This window comes from Tachypleus tridentatus, chromosome 1, assembly GCF_004210375.1.
Source record: "Tachypleus tridentatus isolate NWPU-2018 chromosome 1, ASM421037v1, whole genome shotgun sequence".
Classification (NCBI taxonomy): Eukaryota; Metazoa; Arthropoda; class Merostomata; order Xiphosura; family Limulidae; genus Tachypleus; species Tachypleus tridentatus.
In genome coordinates, this window is record NC_134825.1 from 61642314 (window position 1) to 61660747 (window position 18434).

General features: G+C 30.9%; 1 protein-coding gene across 3 annotated transcripts in view; it reads right to left on the reverse strand.

The window, feature by feature from the left end:
- The window catches only part of LOC143249840 (serine/threonine-protein kinase mig-15-like), a 97704-nt gene that overhangs the window by 19600 nt on the left and 59670 nt on the right, over positions 1–18434 (reverse strand). For all 3 annotated transcript variants that reach the window (XM_076500397.1, XM_076500388.1, XM_076500404.1), the window contains exons 14-19: positions 17421–17599; positions 16503–16678; positions 15471–15742; positions 10990–11042; positions 8642–8730; positions 3916–4125 (exon numbers count right to left, since the gene is read on the reverse strand). In XM_076500397.1, coding sequence (XP_076356512.1) covers positions 3916–4125; positions 8642–8730; positions 10990–11042; positions 15471–15742; positions 16503–16678; positions 17421–17599 — 979 coding nt within the window. The remainder of the gene's footprint in view (positions 1–3915; positions 4126–8641; positions 8731–10989; positions 11043–15470; positions 15743–16502; positions 16679–17420; positions 17600–18434) is intronic.

Below are 18434 nucleotides of genomic sequence, written 5' to 3' on the forward strand. Positions count from 1 at the left end.
AGAGAGAAAAAAAAAATTATGTAGAATATACACAAATTATTTAACTGAAATCTATAGAAAATTTATGGTATCCTGATTAGTAACAGATACACACAGATGCTTATCCATCATGTCACTGCCTTCAAGAACAAGACTTGTTTGACAGGGTCTTATCTTCCAGCAAGACAATGATTACAAGTATGTAACAGAGGTAGGTAAATTAGTACCTAGTATATAAAAAGAGGAAGCCAACAGAACATTTGCAACTATTGACTGACCTGTACAAAGACCCAATATGAATACATAAATGTTGTCTGGGTTTACATGAAAACCAAGAAGGTCAAATAGTAAACAAATAATTTGGGTGAGTTGTGAGAAGTAACAAAGTATATTTGGAAAATATTTCACAATCATACATTAATAAACTTATGATAGAAGGAAAATAAGATATAATGCACTGTTTGAAGAAAATATAAAGTACAAGTGCATTTTACATCTTATTGATAAACTCAGTTATGTGATCTAAGAACAAGCAAAATTATAAATTGTAACTATATGTATATAAATTGTATTTATCTATATAACAACATAATTCTGACTACATTGCAAAATACAAAATATACATTTCTAAAAATATTATACTGAGCAAGTCAAGGAAACCCACAGTAAATATGGTAAAAACAAAAATTTATAAAAAAATAAATTAATTAATCAGCCTTCAGTGTAATAAAATATTTGTAATGCAATAAATTTAGAGGTTTAGACTAATTTTCTGACCAAAGAATAACATCACACTTGACTTCTAATAATATTATCATATTTCTTCTACAGAGGATGAGCATGTTTATTCTAAACCACAGTTAGGTGTTACAAACTAAATTACCAAACAGTAGCATGGTATGAAGCTAAAGTAGTTGAGTCAAGTTTATCATATAGATAAAAACAGTCACTTGAGGATAGGTGTTTTAGTTTTATTTCTGTCTAATTTTATAACACACAATGAGATGGAAAAGAAAATGAATCTTCATATTTAGATTTGTGTCACCACAAACACATACTGTTACAAGTAATTCAGAAAGAACACCCAAAGATACCTAGATTGGCAACCAAGTACAAACTTCAATGAAATGTGTGTAGAAATAAATAAAATGCTGTCAATCCCAAGAATATGCACACAAAGCAAAAATCACATATAATGTTTGGATTATAGAGCTTTCAAGGAAATATCAATATTTTTTATTTTTTGAAAGTCTATTTTTAATATCTAGCATTTAATTGCACAATAAAAAAATCAATGCAAAGATGAGAAGTAGAACCCATGGACTAAAATTAATACATAAGAAAACAAACATTTTAAAATAATCATATAGTAATGATGCTAATGTGAGGCAGGCATCATTCATGAAATCCGTCTGTCTCCTCTAATATTTTAATTACAAAAAGTTTAGTAAAAGTTTCATCCCCCAGAACACACAGTCTTCAGTTACTAGACAACCCATACACAAAGAAAATCTGCCCAACAAAATATTATCCAATCTATAATTAATCCTTCAAGCTTCTTAATTTATCTTAAACAAGTTTCCTTCCACTTATCATTTAGAAAACAGTCTTTGACCCACAAGCTTATTTCTCTGTTACCCCATTTACAGAATCTGGATTCAACACTGTGAATGTATAATATAATGTTTACAGAAGAAAATTAATGGAGATGGCAGTAGAGATAATAAAGAGGTATCACTACAGACTGAAGTTAATGAAATCTCATTTAAATAATTAATGTAGTAATACCCACAAACAAATAATTCACAAAGATTTCCTTCAAGTGACAATTTAACCTGGAAACTACAGAGCAAATTAAGAAGAAATAATACACTGACTTCAAGAAAACCAGAACCTGTTCAATGATAAGGATAAAGTTAAATCATTGATGACTAGAAGAGAAGAGAAGAAAAAAATCTATAAAGATGAGGAATGATACAATTTTTGTTTGTTGAATCTTTGTACTAAGCTACTTGAAAGCTCTCTGTCCCTAATTTATAAATGGTAGACCAGAGGGAAGACACTTAACAACACTTACCACCAATCCTTAGGCTACTCTCATCAAGTAGTGAGATTGACTGTCACATTATATCACCCCCACAGATGAGAGGGCTAGCATGTTCGGTGATGGTATTTGAACCCACAGATTGCTAGTCAAGTGCCCTAAACTTCCAGGCCATGTCAGGTCAACTCATATAGTAATCTGGTAACAACAACAAAATAGAGAGAAAGAAAGATATAGATGGCTCACAGTTGTAATCTTTTGCTTTCTATTAGAAAACATATGATCTAGGCATAGCCCAGTGATTGCCTGACTATGAATTTGGTTTGCATCCCCCATTGACACAGAAAATAACACATCCAATATTTTTGAGGCTGTACACGTATTACAAAAGTGATGGTCAAATCTCACTACTTAAATAGAGTAGCACAAGAGTTGAAACAGGGTGTAGTTATCTAACCACCTTCCTTTGAATTGTGCAAATTTTCAAATCAAAGAGACAGACAGAACCAATACTATAGCTCACTGTTTAAGAAAGAATGATATAACAAAATGTAAGTCTTTTAATTTAAACCTGAAAAAAAATGGTTCAAAAAGTTAAAAATCAAATATCATAATTAAAAATAAAAAGTACAAATTTTTTTTAAAGTTTAAAGCAATGCTTAGCACAAAAAAAGACAAATACACATCTATAAAAACATTAATTTATATGGAGTAAGTCAAAGAAATCCATAGTAAATATAAAAACAAAACAGGAAAAAGGAGGAATTAATTAATTAGCCTTGAGTCATTGGCATTATGCAGAAAGAGAGAGAAATCAACATATTGCCTGAATAAGGTATAAAAAGTGGAGTTAAAAAGATTAACAAATCCTTCATTTGAAAGTGAGAAACAACAGAAAAAAACATTCATGATAGAAGTAAAAACTGGTATTTGTAGAGGAGAATAAGAAAAAATTAAATATTTCAAAGATACCACCAACATATAAATGAAAAGAGTTTGAAGAGCCAATTAAAAGAAATAGAAGATACTGGTCATATATGTGATTTAGAATGGTGAAATACATATAAAAGAATTTCACTTTGATAAAAATCTTCAAAAAGGAAGAAAGCTAGTAAAAAAGTGAAGACAAATGCAAAAACATATTTTTACTCTTCAACTTAAAAGTATACAACCAAAAACAAAACAAACAAAAATTCATAAAAACAAGGTAAGCTCATACACAACTATTGATATACACAAGTTATATCAATAAAATATACAAAAATCAGTTAATTACAGCTTCCTTGTCTAATTAATTTTTAAAGCAAACTGTTAATAGCAATTAAAGTATTTTTGATAAATTACAAAATGAAGTTTTCTTAGAACTAAACAGATACAACACTAAATACAAAACTTGTCTAATAATATAGCTATAAACGTTGATTTGACTGTTGGTGTGCAAATGCTAAGTTGGTGAAAAAACTGAAGCTCTTTCTGTCACACACCTCACTGTATACTGTTAGTGTTTTTAGAAGTAAATATCTGTAGAATTGCTAACAGAGCATTTTACTGTTAATAACTGCTTACAAAAAACAATGTTCTAAGAGTTAACTGTGTGTTATTGTCCCATGCTTTAATATAGACTCTGTTCATCTTTCTTTTTCTATGTTTTTTAAACTTATACAAAACTAAACGTTTTTTTTTATTCTGATGTACTTTAATAAAACATTTATGAATAAGCCCTTTGGACACCTTTTTATTAAGAAGTGTAATGTAGATCAAACATGAATTAAGTATATTCTAAGCCTTCTATAAATGTAATGTTTTTCTAGAGTCATTTAAATACAAAAGTAATTCTGATGTTTATTCTAGGCTTTTGAAAATATTGTTCATGATGCATATAGGTATTTTACCTCTTCAGAAACACTCTTGTCAGGCTGTCTCTGCTGCCCTACTAGCACCTGGGATTGAAATTGATTATTTTGTGGAAGCAAATCTGGAAGCACTCCACTAGATCGACCTCCAATATTGGCAATGTTTCCTGGAGAACTCTGAGATGACTCTAACCTCTGCATAAAGCCACGACCAAACCCGTCACCTGGCCGATCTCTTTCTCTCTCACTCTAAGACATACATAATCTCAATTTATTATTCCATGAGTTTAAACTACATATTTTTATTACGTATATAAATTTTATATTTTTATCAAATGATTCAAAAAATTACCCCTATATTTTTAAAGAACAAAATATCCTAAAACAATAAAAAGTATGAAGATGTCAAACCCATTTTAACCACAACCAAACGTTCATTTGTTAAAGGAGATGAAAATGTCAAGAGTTATGTAAAATACGAATAAAAATTCTGTACAAAATGGGAACAAAAAGAACAAAAGTAAGAACTTGATCCCAGCACAAAAGTTTCTGCAGAAGCTAAACTATGGTATTATATTTGTGAAGATATGAAAACAGCATTTATATTTAAGCACAAGTGGAAACACTGACAAAACATGTACAAGAAAAATATAATAAAATAGCACTTTAATATATTGCTTTAAAATTTTAGCAAACTTTTTGCAGTTTTAAAACTGAATTATTAAACTTCAAAATTCTAAATATCATCTCAGTAAGGGAAAATTTTGGAAACCTAATCTTTCATTTTGAAAGTTAATAGCCAAAATTCACTCAGTGATCTTGTACAATAACAGATCTTTGTACTCTAAATTACAGCTTGTACCCATTGGCTCATGTGGCCCTTTGCAATATCAATAACAATTGATAGGTGAGATATAGAGAAAGAGAAGTAACCAACAACATATTTATGTACACTATTATGTAAAAAAGTGAATTACATAAATGAACCGCGATTCCTCAAGTTATAGTGTTAGTTTAACAGAACTGTAACTGTTTATACAAGATCCTTGATCAATGTCCTGGCAAAGAAGAAATGTTTGTTTTGGTAAATATTTCTCCAAAGCCACTTGAGAGCTATCCGCACCAACCACTCCTTGAAGGAAGGCAGCTTGGCAAAACCATTCACCAATAACTTCTTAGCTACTATTTATTAATAAATAGTTGAATTCACAGTTACATTACAATTCCCCCAGGCTGAAAGAGAAAGCATGTTCAGTAACATATTTTGATCCTGTAACTGTAGAATGGGAGTTGAGCATCATAAACACAGTCATGACAGGCAAAAAGAAGAACTATGTTCTAGAATTGCAGATTCAATAAACAAAAGTTACTAAAGAACTTCATTCTATTACTAGCTACACAGTCTCTGAAAAATGACCCAAGCCCACTGATAAACTAACCAAAAGCTGAAATTTTTAGTTATAAATGTCACAAGTAGTGATATTGTAAAACAATGTACTCAACACTGATATATATTTTCATTTCAAGTATGAATAAATTTCCATCATATGCAAATTTGTTTTTAAAATATAAATTTCAATACACAAAAAGGATGAAATACACATTCAATAAATATATAATGGAATGCCAGCAATAACCATTCTAATCAACTCTCTATAGTATCAAAAATCTGACAAGTTTTGAAGTTGAGAGATTTTGTAACAAGAATGTTCTATTTAAGAAAACTATAAATTAGGACTAATAAACACTATGATAAAATTAACATTCAATTAACATTCAAACTTTCAATTCACTTAATCTCTGATTCAACCAACTAACAAACTGATGTGATTTTTCTTTTGTCTCTTAAATTTAAAGCTGCATTCAATGATGACGAGAAAACTCACTTGTAGAGAAAAATATATATGTAAAAATGTCTGGTTTGGGTTGAGAAATTTTTTTATACAGAGGAGTGAACAACGTTTTGATCTTCTTCAGTCATCGTCAGGTTCACAAAGAAAGAAAGAGGTAACTGACCGATCACTGACCACATGTTTGAAGGGGGTTGTGTAACTGAGTGTAGAAACGTAGATGGCATGCTTAGATGTTTGATTATATTTATTAATATAAGTATAAAGGTGTTCCTTTATATTGGTTTATTTTGGGCTTGAGTTGTTGTATAAGTAAGGCTTCTTTAATTTTGCATTTGATAATATTTGTTTCTTTATTTAGTATTTGGGTGTTTTCTATGGTTATGTTGTGTTTATTTGATTTGCAGTGTTCAAAAATGTGTGAAGGTGACTTTGTGTTCTTTGAATCTGGCTTCCATTTTTCTACTTGTTTCTCCAAAATTATCCAAAATTTACAGAAAAATTTAAAGCCATGTTGAACACGAAATTTAAAGAACTACATGACTTAAAAAAACAAAAAAAAATAAACCTAGACCATCAACTGGCATGCTGCATTAAACCAGAGATTTACAGACTTATACAACAAAACAAACCAAATCAACACTAGGAAGGACAGGGACAAAAATACCTGCCACAACAAAAAACTAGAGAAACTAAGATACAAACAACAGAAAGGACATCAACACAATAAACTGTTGACTAACTTCATAATTAACAGATCTGACTGACAATTAAACACAGACAAGATACATCTACTTAATGAAGGACTCAACTTCATCATACCATCTAGGTACATTCCAACCTTAGAAATTAAAACATGTTTAGAAGACCTAGCCAGGAGACTTGTGATACTTTCCACAGAAAATAACCAAAAACAACCAACAGAAAAAAGACAACTTCGACAATTCTATTGACATCCAACAGCCAAACTTCCCAGAAAAAATTAAAAATTTATATTTTCCAGAAACACCTAAAAACTACATCTTAAACAATTTTTTCAAAGAATTTTCTCACAAAACCATCAACATAATTTCACAAAACAGAAAGCTAAAAAACAATATTACAAAAAGAGACATTAATTTCATTAAAAACCTAAAACAAGACAAAAACATAAAAATTCTAAAACAAGATAAAGGAAATGCTATAGTTATAATGAACATGAATGAATACATCCAAAAAATGAAGAACATCCTATCAGACATGAAGAAATTTAAACCAATACACACAAATCCAACAAAGACACACAAAACGCAACTAAACAAAATACTACTAAAAATGAAAAAGGCCAACACAATTTCAAAAACACTTTATTCCTACTTACGCAAGACAGAATCACACGCACCACAAATATACGGCATCCCCAAACCTCATAAACCAGATTGTCCATTAGGACCAATAATGTCCACATATGAATCGTTTAATTACAATCTTGGTAAATACATAGCATGGTCATTCTCCAAATATGTAACATCAGCCAGCTCATTCATCAAAGACTCCTTTAATTTCAAGTCTAATCTTAGTCAACTTAATCATAAAGCCTTAATGGCCAGTTTCAATGTTATATCCCTCTTTACAGAAGTTCCAACCGCTGAAGCCTGCAAGATAGCCTCAGAACTCTACATCCGAGACCCTAACCCATCAATAGACATTCCCAGCAACCAATTAATAACCCCCATAGAATTCACCATAATAAAGACAAACTTCATATTCAACAACCACAACAATATACAAACAAACGACCTAAGTATGGGCAACCCAGTATCACCAGTTCTAGCTAATATTTTTATGACACAAGTTGAAAAACAAGCAATTAACACAGCATTACATCCACCACTATACTAGTACAGATATGTAGACGACATGATTGCGGGATTCACATCTACAGAGCACAAACTTAATTTTTAAATCACGTTAAACTCTATACATCCCAACATCAACTTCACATGTGAACAGAAGAGAGCAATCAAATATTATTTCTTAACCTCAAAATTACAAGAACCGATACACAATTTAAAACAGAAATCCACTGCAAAATCACCCATACTAGACAATACATTCCTTGGGACTCAGCACATGAAACAAAACAAAAACTCAACACACTAAGAAACCAAATAAACACAGCCATGAAACTATGCTCACCAGATAAATTTAACGACGAATTAGACAAAATAAAACAATACATCATCAACATCAATAATAATAGAAAAATGGAAAACAGATTCAAAGAACACAAAAAGTCACCTTCACACCTTTCCAAACACTGTAAATGAAATAAACACAACATAACCATAAAAACACCCAAATACTAAATAAAGAAACAAACATAAACAAATTCAAAATTAAAAAAGCCTTATTTATACAACAACTCAAGCCCAAAATAAGCCAATACAAAGGAACACCTTTATACCTATACTGATAAATATAATCAAACATCTAAGCATGCCCTCTACATTCCTACACTCAGTTACACAACTTCCTTCAAACATGTGGTCAGCTATCAGTCAGTTACCTCTTTCTTTCTTTGTGAACCTGACGATGACCGAAGAAGGTCGAAATGTTGTTCACTCCTCTGCATAAAAAATTTTCTCAACCCAAACCAACTGTTTTTACAGATTTTTATAGCTGTAATATTTAAGCTGACAATAAATAATTCAAAGTACAGATAATATACATGGAAAAAATCTGGATAGTAGCTTACCATACTTACGTTGAAAAATATTTCATATTATAAGAAAGTTCAACATAACCCTTTTTGTTATAAATATTTTAAACAAATTCTCAGGACTCTGAAAACTCTTTACAAGCATAATTTTAATTTCAAAAGTACTCAACTATCAATGTTAAGATAAAACAAATAAATGATAAAAATAAATTACCCGCCTAACTAACAATGTACCATCATTACTTTCATCATCATCAGGGGTGGGAGGAAGGGGTCTGTTTGGTGCCTGGATAATGGATGATTCTGAAAAAATGTTGAATAACACATGTATTACCTGTTAATTATACAAACTGATTAAAGTTATTACTACAATAATTAAGAAAAGCTGGTATAATCAAGTTGAAAATCTATCATTTTAATATCATCTGATCATTTCTTATTTTTACACACAAATATAGTTTTTCAGTGTATGCAAATGGTACTAGTTTTCAGATGAAACACAAGAACATAAACATATTTGAATGTCTAAAAATAACACTGTTTGACTCATAGGATAATAAGAAAATTACTTCAACCATATGAGAAAAAATTTATTTAACAAAATGTATGAAGGTGTTTGTTTAGTGAAAAGGAAAAACTATTTAGCATTATTCTACATTTATTTTTTATTCTTTTCTGAAGAGCATTCAAGACCAACTTTTAGCCTACATGACATATTACCAGCTACTTGTTTTAGTACAAATTAACCCTTTTTTCGACAGGTCAGGTGTCAAAGGTCGTGTCAGTGTTTGTTAACTTGCGTTCAAGACTTTATTAAACTGCTGTTTACAAACTTATGTCAATAAGTTTGATATCAAATTGTACATTATAATTCAAACTTTAATAGTATACATGAGTTAATTTCTTAAGTTAAAAATGAATATTAAAAGAACACTTAAATATAGATTTTAGTGAGTCATGTAGTATGTTGAATGCAGTACTGTGTTAAATGAGATGTTTGTAATGTCAAAATACTAAGTATATTTTTGTACAAATCAGAAACTCAAATTACTAATATTATCAAGCTAGAATATAAAAAAGAACCTCATATATTTTTATTTTGCAGAGACATGGCTTATGGACTAAATCAAAGGTGGTGACCCCTTTCAATTATTTCCATTTTTTGGAAAGGTTCCTTATATACTCTTATTACATTATATAACACGTGAATAACCAATCAACAACTTAGAATTCACTCAGAATTTTCTTCTTAGCATTTTTAATCTGTGAAAAGTCTACCACATCCTTTTGATCCAAGTTTTCAAGGAGGTAGTTTGTGTCATTAGTCTGCTCAAAGTTTCATATTTTATAAAACCCAAATACATCTTAGTTATTAAGCTTAATAAATTATAGTAAAATTCTACAATATTAGTATAATTCTTTATTATTTTTTAGTTATTCAACCTAAAAAAATTTGTTTGATATCCTCCATGTGCAACATTTTAAAAGGCTTCACAACCTACGTCCAGCAACAACCAAGCACAAAGGTCATAGCAAGAAGAAATAATTGTTTGCTTTACTTCTTGATTTATTGTTTTATATTTTAAGAACACATTTAATAATTTATTTCCAAGTAATAATAATCTATATACACATATATAATGTATAATAATTGAAATATGACTTTATATTACAAAATACTAGTCTGCTAAAACACAGCCAAGACAGCAAAAACTAAAGGTCAGTTTTATATTACTAGATATGTAACATAAGTATATGTGCACCTGTCAATGAAAGTTATGTAATATTAGCTAGGCATGACTGGAAGATCAATATAATAAAAAATATATATGTAAATATACAGCATTATGAGACTTAAGCCATTTAGACTAGACATTTGTGTTTTTGTGTTATAATATGTAGACATTCTGGCATGAAAAAGGATAATTTATATTTATTTTTTTATTTTTTTAAAATAGTGACAAGGTTAGTTAAGTGACAGACCCCACATAGTTAGAGTACAACAAAGTATAAAGTCTAAGTGAAAACAAACATTTCAAATGTATTTATCAGGTCTTAGGGATTATGCAAATAATTAGAGATTTTTGGGATGAAGAATAGTTTTTAAATCATCACATGTAATAACTTTGCACTCAGACTAGTAATGAAACAGACTATTTTCACAGACAAATTTTGAGTAAAAATATTTCATTAAAAAACTGATTTTTTGTATACAAAATACTTGTAAACTTTACAAAAAATCTACCAAATTTTATGAAGATATGGATGCTGTATAAAAAGTTATAGTGAAAATATTTACATGTGTAAACATGCAGATGAACTCCTGTATGTCATACTGGGCCTGTAGTGAAAGGGTTAAGAAATAAATACTCAGCAGATTTTTATAATGTATAATATTTGCTATAATATTGGTTAAAAATGTCATATACTAAGAACAGAAGTCCTAAATCATAAAGTATGATATGACAGAGTGATTAATGGATACAAATTATCTTTTTTCTTGGTAACTTGTAGTCCTTTTATAAAATGTGCAACACTAAAAAAATAATAATGCATTCTCACCTTCATGGACAACAAATGTTTTTAAGGTATCATTGTTGTAGCCATCTGGAGGTCTAGTCATGAAAGAGAAAACAATTACTAATCATATTACATACTGTTAGAACTTTTCTAAATCTCACTTAATTTGATTCACAAGAAGCAATGAGGGTCTTCATATGTTAATAATTTTAATATCAGGATATATTTATGGTGTAAAATATATTTCTAATTCTAACCCTAATGTTACAAAGACAATGAACTATTTCAAATCTATTTCCTTATTATAATTTTGAATAGCAATAAAACTGTCAAATAACTTAAATAATTTGGTGTTTAGGCTAAAGTTAGAAACAGTCATTCAAAAATGTTTTCATTTCTGTAATACTGGGAAGTCTGCATAATCTAACCATAGTTTAATTATATGCTCATAATACAGGGTGCTGAATTAAGTCTTCAAATGAACATTATCTTCTGGAATATAGCCTTTATTACTGACATTCCCTTTAGGGAACATCCTCAGGTATTACTAAACCAGAAAGTACTTTAGTAGCTATTTCAAAAACACCAGTTACAGAACATATTAACACGTGAGCTATGGTGTGCAGCCAGGTTAGCACTTTACAAATATAATGTTGAACTGAAAGTATAGAGTATGCCAGTTACATGCTTGAATAGAGGTTTTTAATGTTACATACATAAATAATCATTAAAATATTGGAATAAAAGATGTACATAAGAACTTTCAATAATCAAAACATGAGAACACTATGTATAAAAGTTAAGGTTTTATAATTTTTTTAAAATCCTTGTCTTATTTGATAACTTAACCCAAGAGTTTCTCTACTCTTCTGATAAACTTTAGCTTTGTTCTTTTTTCACATATTAAAAAATAATAAACAGAGACCATGTTTTACCTGGAAAAATGAATCTTGTGAATAGTTCAAATTGAAATTCACTTTTAATTTTCATGTAAAAATATGCAGTTATAATTTATTAACAGACTATTAATGTTTCCAAATATACTCTTCAAAACAAGAAACTCAAAAGGGATATTTTTTTTATTTTAAAGAGAAATATATGTAATAACGTTACAAGCTCAGAGTATGTGATGTTACACATGTTAAGGCACTGATTGTCAGACCAAAATGACAATAAAAGTTGTGCACTTTGAAAACGGAGGAAAACATTGGATTTTTCGCCAAAATGCATTCGTGCCCAATAAATTTGTTTGAGAGATCTGCATGTTCTGCAAGTGCAACATGTGCAAAATCCCTATAAAAGTGACGGGTTCTCGGTTTCCACAGCTCAGTGTTAAGCCACCGACCCGCAATACAGTTACGCCAAGACTGACTGAAGCACAACGCAACAATGCCATTGGTTGCTTGGAAGCAGGCGAATTTTGATCAGATGTTGCCAGAGCTGTGAATGTCCACCCAAGCACCATCACAAAGCTATGGAATCATCACCAACAACATAGATCAACTTGTGACTGTCCACGATCTGGCAGACCTCGTGTGACCATGCCCGCACAAGATTGCTACATCTGGTTACGTCACCTTCGGGATAGGACCACCACTGCGACGTCTACTGCCTCAACCATACCAGGGCTGCGTAGGATTTCCGATCAGACCGTACGCAACCGTCGACGAGATTCTTAGGCCCCATGTGCAACCCATCATGGTGAAAGTCAATGAGGTTTTTCAACATGACAACGCCCGTCCTCACACAGCCCAACTCACCACTGTCTTCTTGAAACACCACAACATCAACGTTCTTCTCTGGCCCTCCAGATCACCAGATTTAAACCCCATCAAACATCTTTGGGACGAGTTGGACCGACGTCTGCGACGGCGACAACCTCAACCGCAGACTCTACCTCAGCTTGCAGCAGCTTTGCAGGCTGAGTGGACAGCCATTCCACGGGATGTGATTCGTCATCTCATTGCTTCCATGGGCAGGAGATGTCAAGCAGTTATTGATGATCACAGGGGGCATACTCGTTATTGACGTTGGGTGACGTTAAACTTCACCTAGTGAGCGTGGACTTCGCCTTTGCAGACTTTGGATGTTGAGCAGTGAATGTGCAAAGTTTCACACATGTCATACAGAACTATCTGGAATAAACTTGTTTACAATTTGTCTCATATTTTGCCTTTTGCATTTCTTTTTTTGAAGAGTATATTTATAAATTAGGGTATAGACTTGATATTTTTGAAAACATTATGATATTTTTTATTATTAATCCAACTAGCAGTGGTAAAAAGATTGCTGAATGTAGTATAAAACTGAATAAATCTTAAGTTCAAGATACAGTAGGATTAATTTCATTTACAATGAGAAAGAATTTAAAAGTTCTATCCACAAACATCTTATATAACATTTAAAACATTTATTACATCAAATAACTGAGATCTTGTGTTCCAAACAATAGTGCAAAGTAGAAAAACAGTATGAAATTGAGTTTTGTGTTTTCCATTAATGACCAAGAAAAAAGGTAATTGTGCAAACCCAAATAAGCATTGTGCAAGGTGGAAAATTTTTCCAAAATAATAACCATACAAATAAAATTATTTGGAAAATCAGAGTAGTGTACATTGAAGAACAACTCACCTGTATTTAAAATAAAATTCATGTTTTACTTAAAAGTGTGAACTTAAAACATTTGACTAACAATAGCTATATCGAGTTACAAGTAACGTGTTTTGCTTTCAGTAAAAGATCCTTCCCCCCATAGCGAGTTCTGGTAAATAAATATCTTTGACAAGAAAATGAAAAACAGCTGTAACAGCTAGCTTATGTAAAATTTTGAAACTATATTTGTGGGACAACAGTTATTGGTATACAACATTTTGTTTCCAATAATGAGATATAATTACTTACAATATTCAGAATACAAATATATTCAAATTACAAAAACGTGTGGTCAAGTAATCTATTCAAAATGATGCTAGCCATGTCCATGTTTTTCAATTCTTTTTCTTAGTGCTTCGAAAACAATAATATCTATGAACAACCTTACAGAAGAAACATTTGTGTTTACCAATATAAAACAACAATTTACCACAATTATTGAAAACTGTTGAAATTTCTAATAAAAAAATTATTTTTAATTTTGCCAATAAAAAGTAAAGATTATTAAAATTAAAATATTATATTATTTTTTGTCTCAGTTTTCAATATTCTTCTTGCTAAAAAACAAAGAATGAAAAATAATACCAGTTATTTCTTTGATATTACAGAAATTTTTAAAAAAGATTTTTAATGTACAAGTAAAAAAAAACATTTTTGTAAATGTAAAATAACATAGGGATAGTAGTGTTAAAAATAATGTAAAGAAGAATATAGGGATGATACAACTAAACACATATCATCTGTACATTATTTTCAACATTAAAATTTAATAGCAGACTGTATAACACACCAGTAAAAAAAAAAGTCTCATGGTTAGTCAATTGGACCGACTTCATAGTGAGAGTCTATAATAATTAAAATGTGTCTTGACTCAACTTTGTTCTCCCTATAAGCATGTTCTAAGCTGTTAGTTACATTACAATGATGCCTAGCTTGATATGACCATGACACTATGATAACCTTCATACCAACAATCAGAAATATACAACTTCCAACTGCAGTAATATTAAACTTTAATCTGCATTTTACAGTGTAACAGTGTTACAGTTATGCTTATGATATATATACTCTTCAAAAAAAGAAATGCAAAAGGAATATTTTTGTTATTTTAAAGAGAAATATATGTAATAACGTTACAAGCTCAGAGTATGTGATGTTACATGTGTTAGGGCACTGATTGTCAGACCAAAATGACAATAAAAGTTGTGCACTTTGAAAACGGAGGAAAACATTGGATTTTTCGCCAAAATGCATTCGTGCCCAATAAATTTGTTTGAGAGATCTGCATGTTCTGCAAGTGCAACATGTGAAAAATCCCTATAAAAGTGACGGGTTCTCGGTTTCCACAGCTCAGTGTTAAGCCACCGACCCGCAATACAGTTACGCCAAGACTGACTGAAGCACAATGCAACAACGCCATTGGTCGCTTGGAAGTAGGCAAATCTCGATCAGATGTTGCCAGAGCTGTGAATGTCCAACCAAGCACCATCACAAGGCTATGGAATCGTCACCAACAACATGGATCAACTTGTGACCGTATGCTCACAGGAGCATACTCGTTATTGACGTTGAGTGACGTTAAACTTCAACTAGTAAGCGTGGACTTCGCCTTTGCAAACTTTGGATGTTCAGCAGTGAATGTGCAAAGTTTCACACATGTCATACAGAACTACCCGGAATAAACTTGTTAACAATATGTCTCAAATTTTCCCTTTTGCATTTCTTTTTTTTTGAAGAGTATACTATGATATACCCACATAATTTTAACTTCTTCATTACTTATACTTATTAGTTTGGTTTAACTGTATGATTTTAGTTAAAACATAAACAAAATAAATTCCAGACTACAGCCCAAAATCCTGTAAACTTACAGTGGCCTAGGTGGATCTGACGCTAGAAGTGTCCCATCGTTCTGAACTTGTCCATCATCATCTTCATCTTCATCAGAGTCTGAATAAACAACACTAGCTGTGGGACCCTGTTCGGGAGTGTTTCCATTAACACGGGTTGTCTGTTCACTAACACCAGGTATGGCTGATCCTTTTCCATTGGCTCTGCCCATTCCAGAAGGACTAACTCCACTACTACTACTACTGCTTCCAAGTGCTAATTCATTAAGTTGTGCTGCTAATATTTCTAAGTCCTGTAATTAGCCAAAACAGTTGGTGTTTATTTGTGTCAAGAAAAATTTAGATTTTGTAAGCAAGAGAAGTGACTTTATCCTAAAACTGGTTTTTAAAACATTTCACCAAACAACAAACTACTTTTTAGGATTAAAGAAAATTTTTAATTTTTCTATTCCTATCTTATGTTAATATTGGAATTCTCACACTTTAACTTCATTAATTTAATCTCTGGCTTTTCATTATCAGCAAATTCCAGATTACTTGGTAACAAGTAGTAGTTATAAGTTAATCCAACATGTAAAGTATATACCAAAACAACGGATCAAACATAAAGTAAAAATACAAAAATTTAAGTCAATCTATATTTCTATTTTAAGTTATTAACAAAACTTTCAATTACAAGGTCTCCTCCAATCCATAGACAAAACCAGTCAAAACTAAATCCTCATACATATGATGCCCATTTTACAATAAACACTTTTTTAATCAAAAGGAAAACTAAAATATCAAGTTTTAAAAGACATTTTGTCCTCAGTGTTCATGGTAAGTATATTTATTATCACCTAAGTGTAATTAATTAAAAACTTCTTACTTTTTTTAATACTAGATACTAACTACTAAGTGGATAAAAACATTAGTTAGAAATTAAAGTGCCTAGAAGTAAAAAATAAATAAAATTAATTACTCATTAGTTACTAATATCCTTACTCCAGTGACTACATATGCAACTAACCATGACTTAGATTATATTTCATTTATTATCTAAATTCATCCTACTTCTGGTCTACGAAGTGGTGGTTTAAACATAGCAGAGTTGCGTCCTTCTGGGGGTCTTGGAGGCTGTGCTGGGTGGTGATTTCTGGGAGGTGTTGCTGGTTTCCTCTCCTTTTCTCGTTTTTCTTCAACTGGAATGGGTGGTAATGGCTTACTTGGTGGTGGAGGGTCTGGAACAACTATTAGTAAGAGTAAAGAAAGATATCAACAGAAGTAACAGACAACATATATGGAAAGGATCTTAGTTTATGGTACTTAGAAGTGTTCAACGTTTCAATTTAAAACAATCATAGCATTTTTAGTCAAAAAATATATCTTTCAATATTGGGAATTAAAAATGTACCTTTTCTCTTACTTTTTAAAGAAGTCCACAAATTAAAAGTCTTAAAATCTGAAGAATATTTCCAAAAATCAATAAACTGTTATGTTACAATATACAATTAAATTAACTACAAATTTATCAAATGCATCTATTGGCAGAAAGAACTTTATAAATCTACAAAAACAAAGTTTAAATCTTTGTGGCTGATAACACCATGCTTCAAACACCAGTCTTTTGAAAATAATATTTTACTGAGTGTTGGTCTGTTTACATAACTTATTTGTAGTAGCAAGATTTGATGATCAAATCACATTATTCTGGAAAATTGGATATTATATAAATTATGATACATGAAATTTATTAGGGAATTCTCAGATATTTCTCTTCATTTTTTGCACATTCATTGGGTTTACTAATAATCTTGAGACCCTCAATACAAATAATGATTGATACCTAACATTTTCTGTAGTTGTACCAACAAAATTGTTAAAATTTATAATTAGAACATAGCTAGCTTTTGCCACAAGATTCAATTAACAGATTGCCACCAATAATTTTACGAAAAGGCAATTTTTTTTTTTTTTTTTTTTAGGAATTACCTATCAGTCTTTGAGGTGGTACTGGTGGTCTTCCTGGAGCTTCTTGTGGTCCCACAGGAGGAGGTGGAGGAGGGAAATTACTGGAACTTGGGTGGTCATTGGAAGTGAGTGTGTGGCCTTCTTGAAGTTGCTGAAAATTTCTCCTTAAGGTTGAATCATGTTGTACAGGATTAATTGAGCTGAAAGAAGAATATAATTACTGCAGACAAGACTGTGTGAAAAATCACTAATTTATTTCCCCTGAAGCATAACTGATACATTATATGACACTCATTTACAATGGCAAGAAACCCACTTGAATATTAATATTCAACAGTTAAGTAAAATGAAACAAAATCAAAAGAAAGGACTGCATTAAAAACACCAAATCCAAACTTCTAACTGATGACAATTTTTTTTAATAAACAAAAACAAGCCCAGACAAACATTACTATCATAACAAACAAAATCAGGGGAATTACTCATAACACAGAAAGGTAATAATAACAAGTGGGGATACACCACTTATCAGTCTCAACTTCCAATTGCAAGTCTCACATGAAGAAATACATAAATAAGAATACTCCAAATAATAAAATAACCAAAAGAAATAGAAATTAAGAGAGCAGATGAAGATGCTCAAGCCTACACGAATATCACCCTTCACTGCCAGCAGACAGCTGTGGGAAGGTAACAGCTTTCCAAAGCATAGAAGAGGTAAATAAAGAAAACCAAAAAAACAAACAAGATACTCACCACTTGGGGGTATATACATACATACATACATATAAAGTAGACAGCTGATATATGTATTAAACACTTTTATTTAATAACACAAACCAAGTAAGGAGGTTGAAATGTTGTTACTTGCTTGTGTTTTTAAATAAAGGTTTTTAATACCTATATCAACCATTTCTACCACACACACAATATTTTACCCTGTTTTACATTATTTAAAAAAAAGGAGAAAGCCAAAGTCCAATATATGGTTTTATTTGGAAAAGCTTGTTTTCGCATTGCTCACTCTAAGTCGAC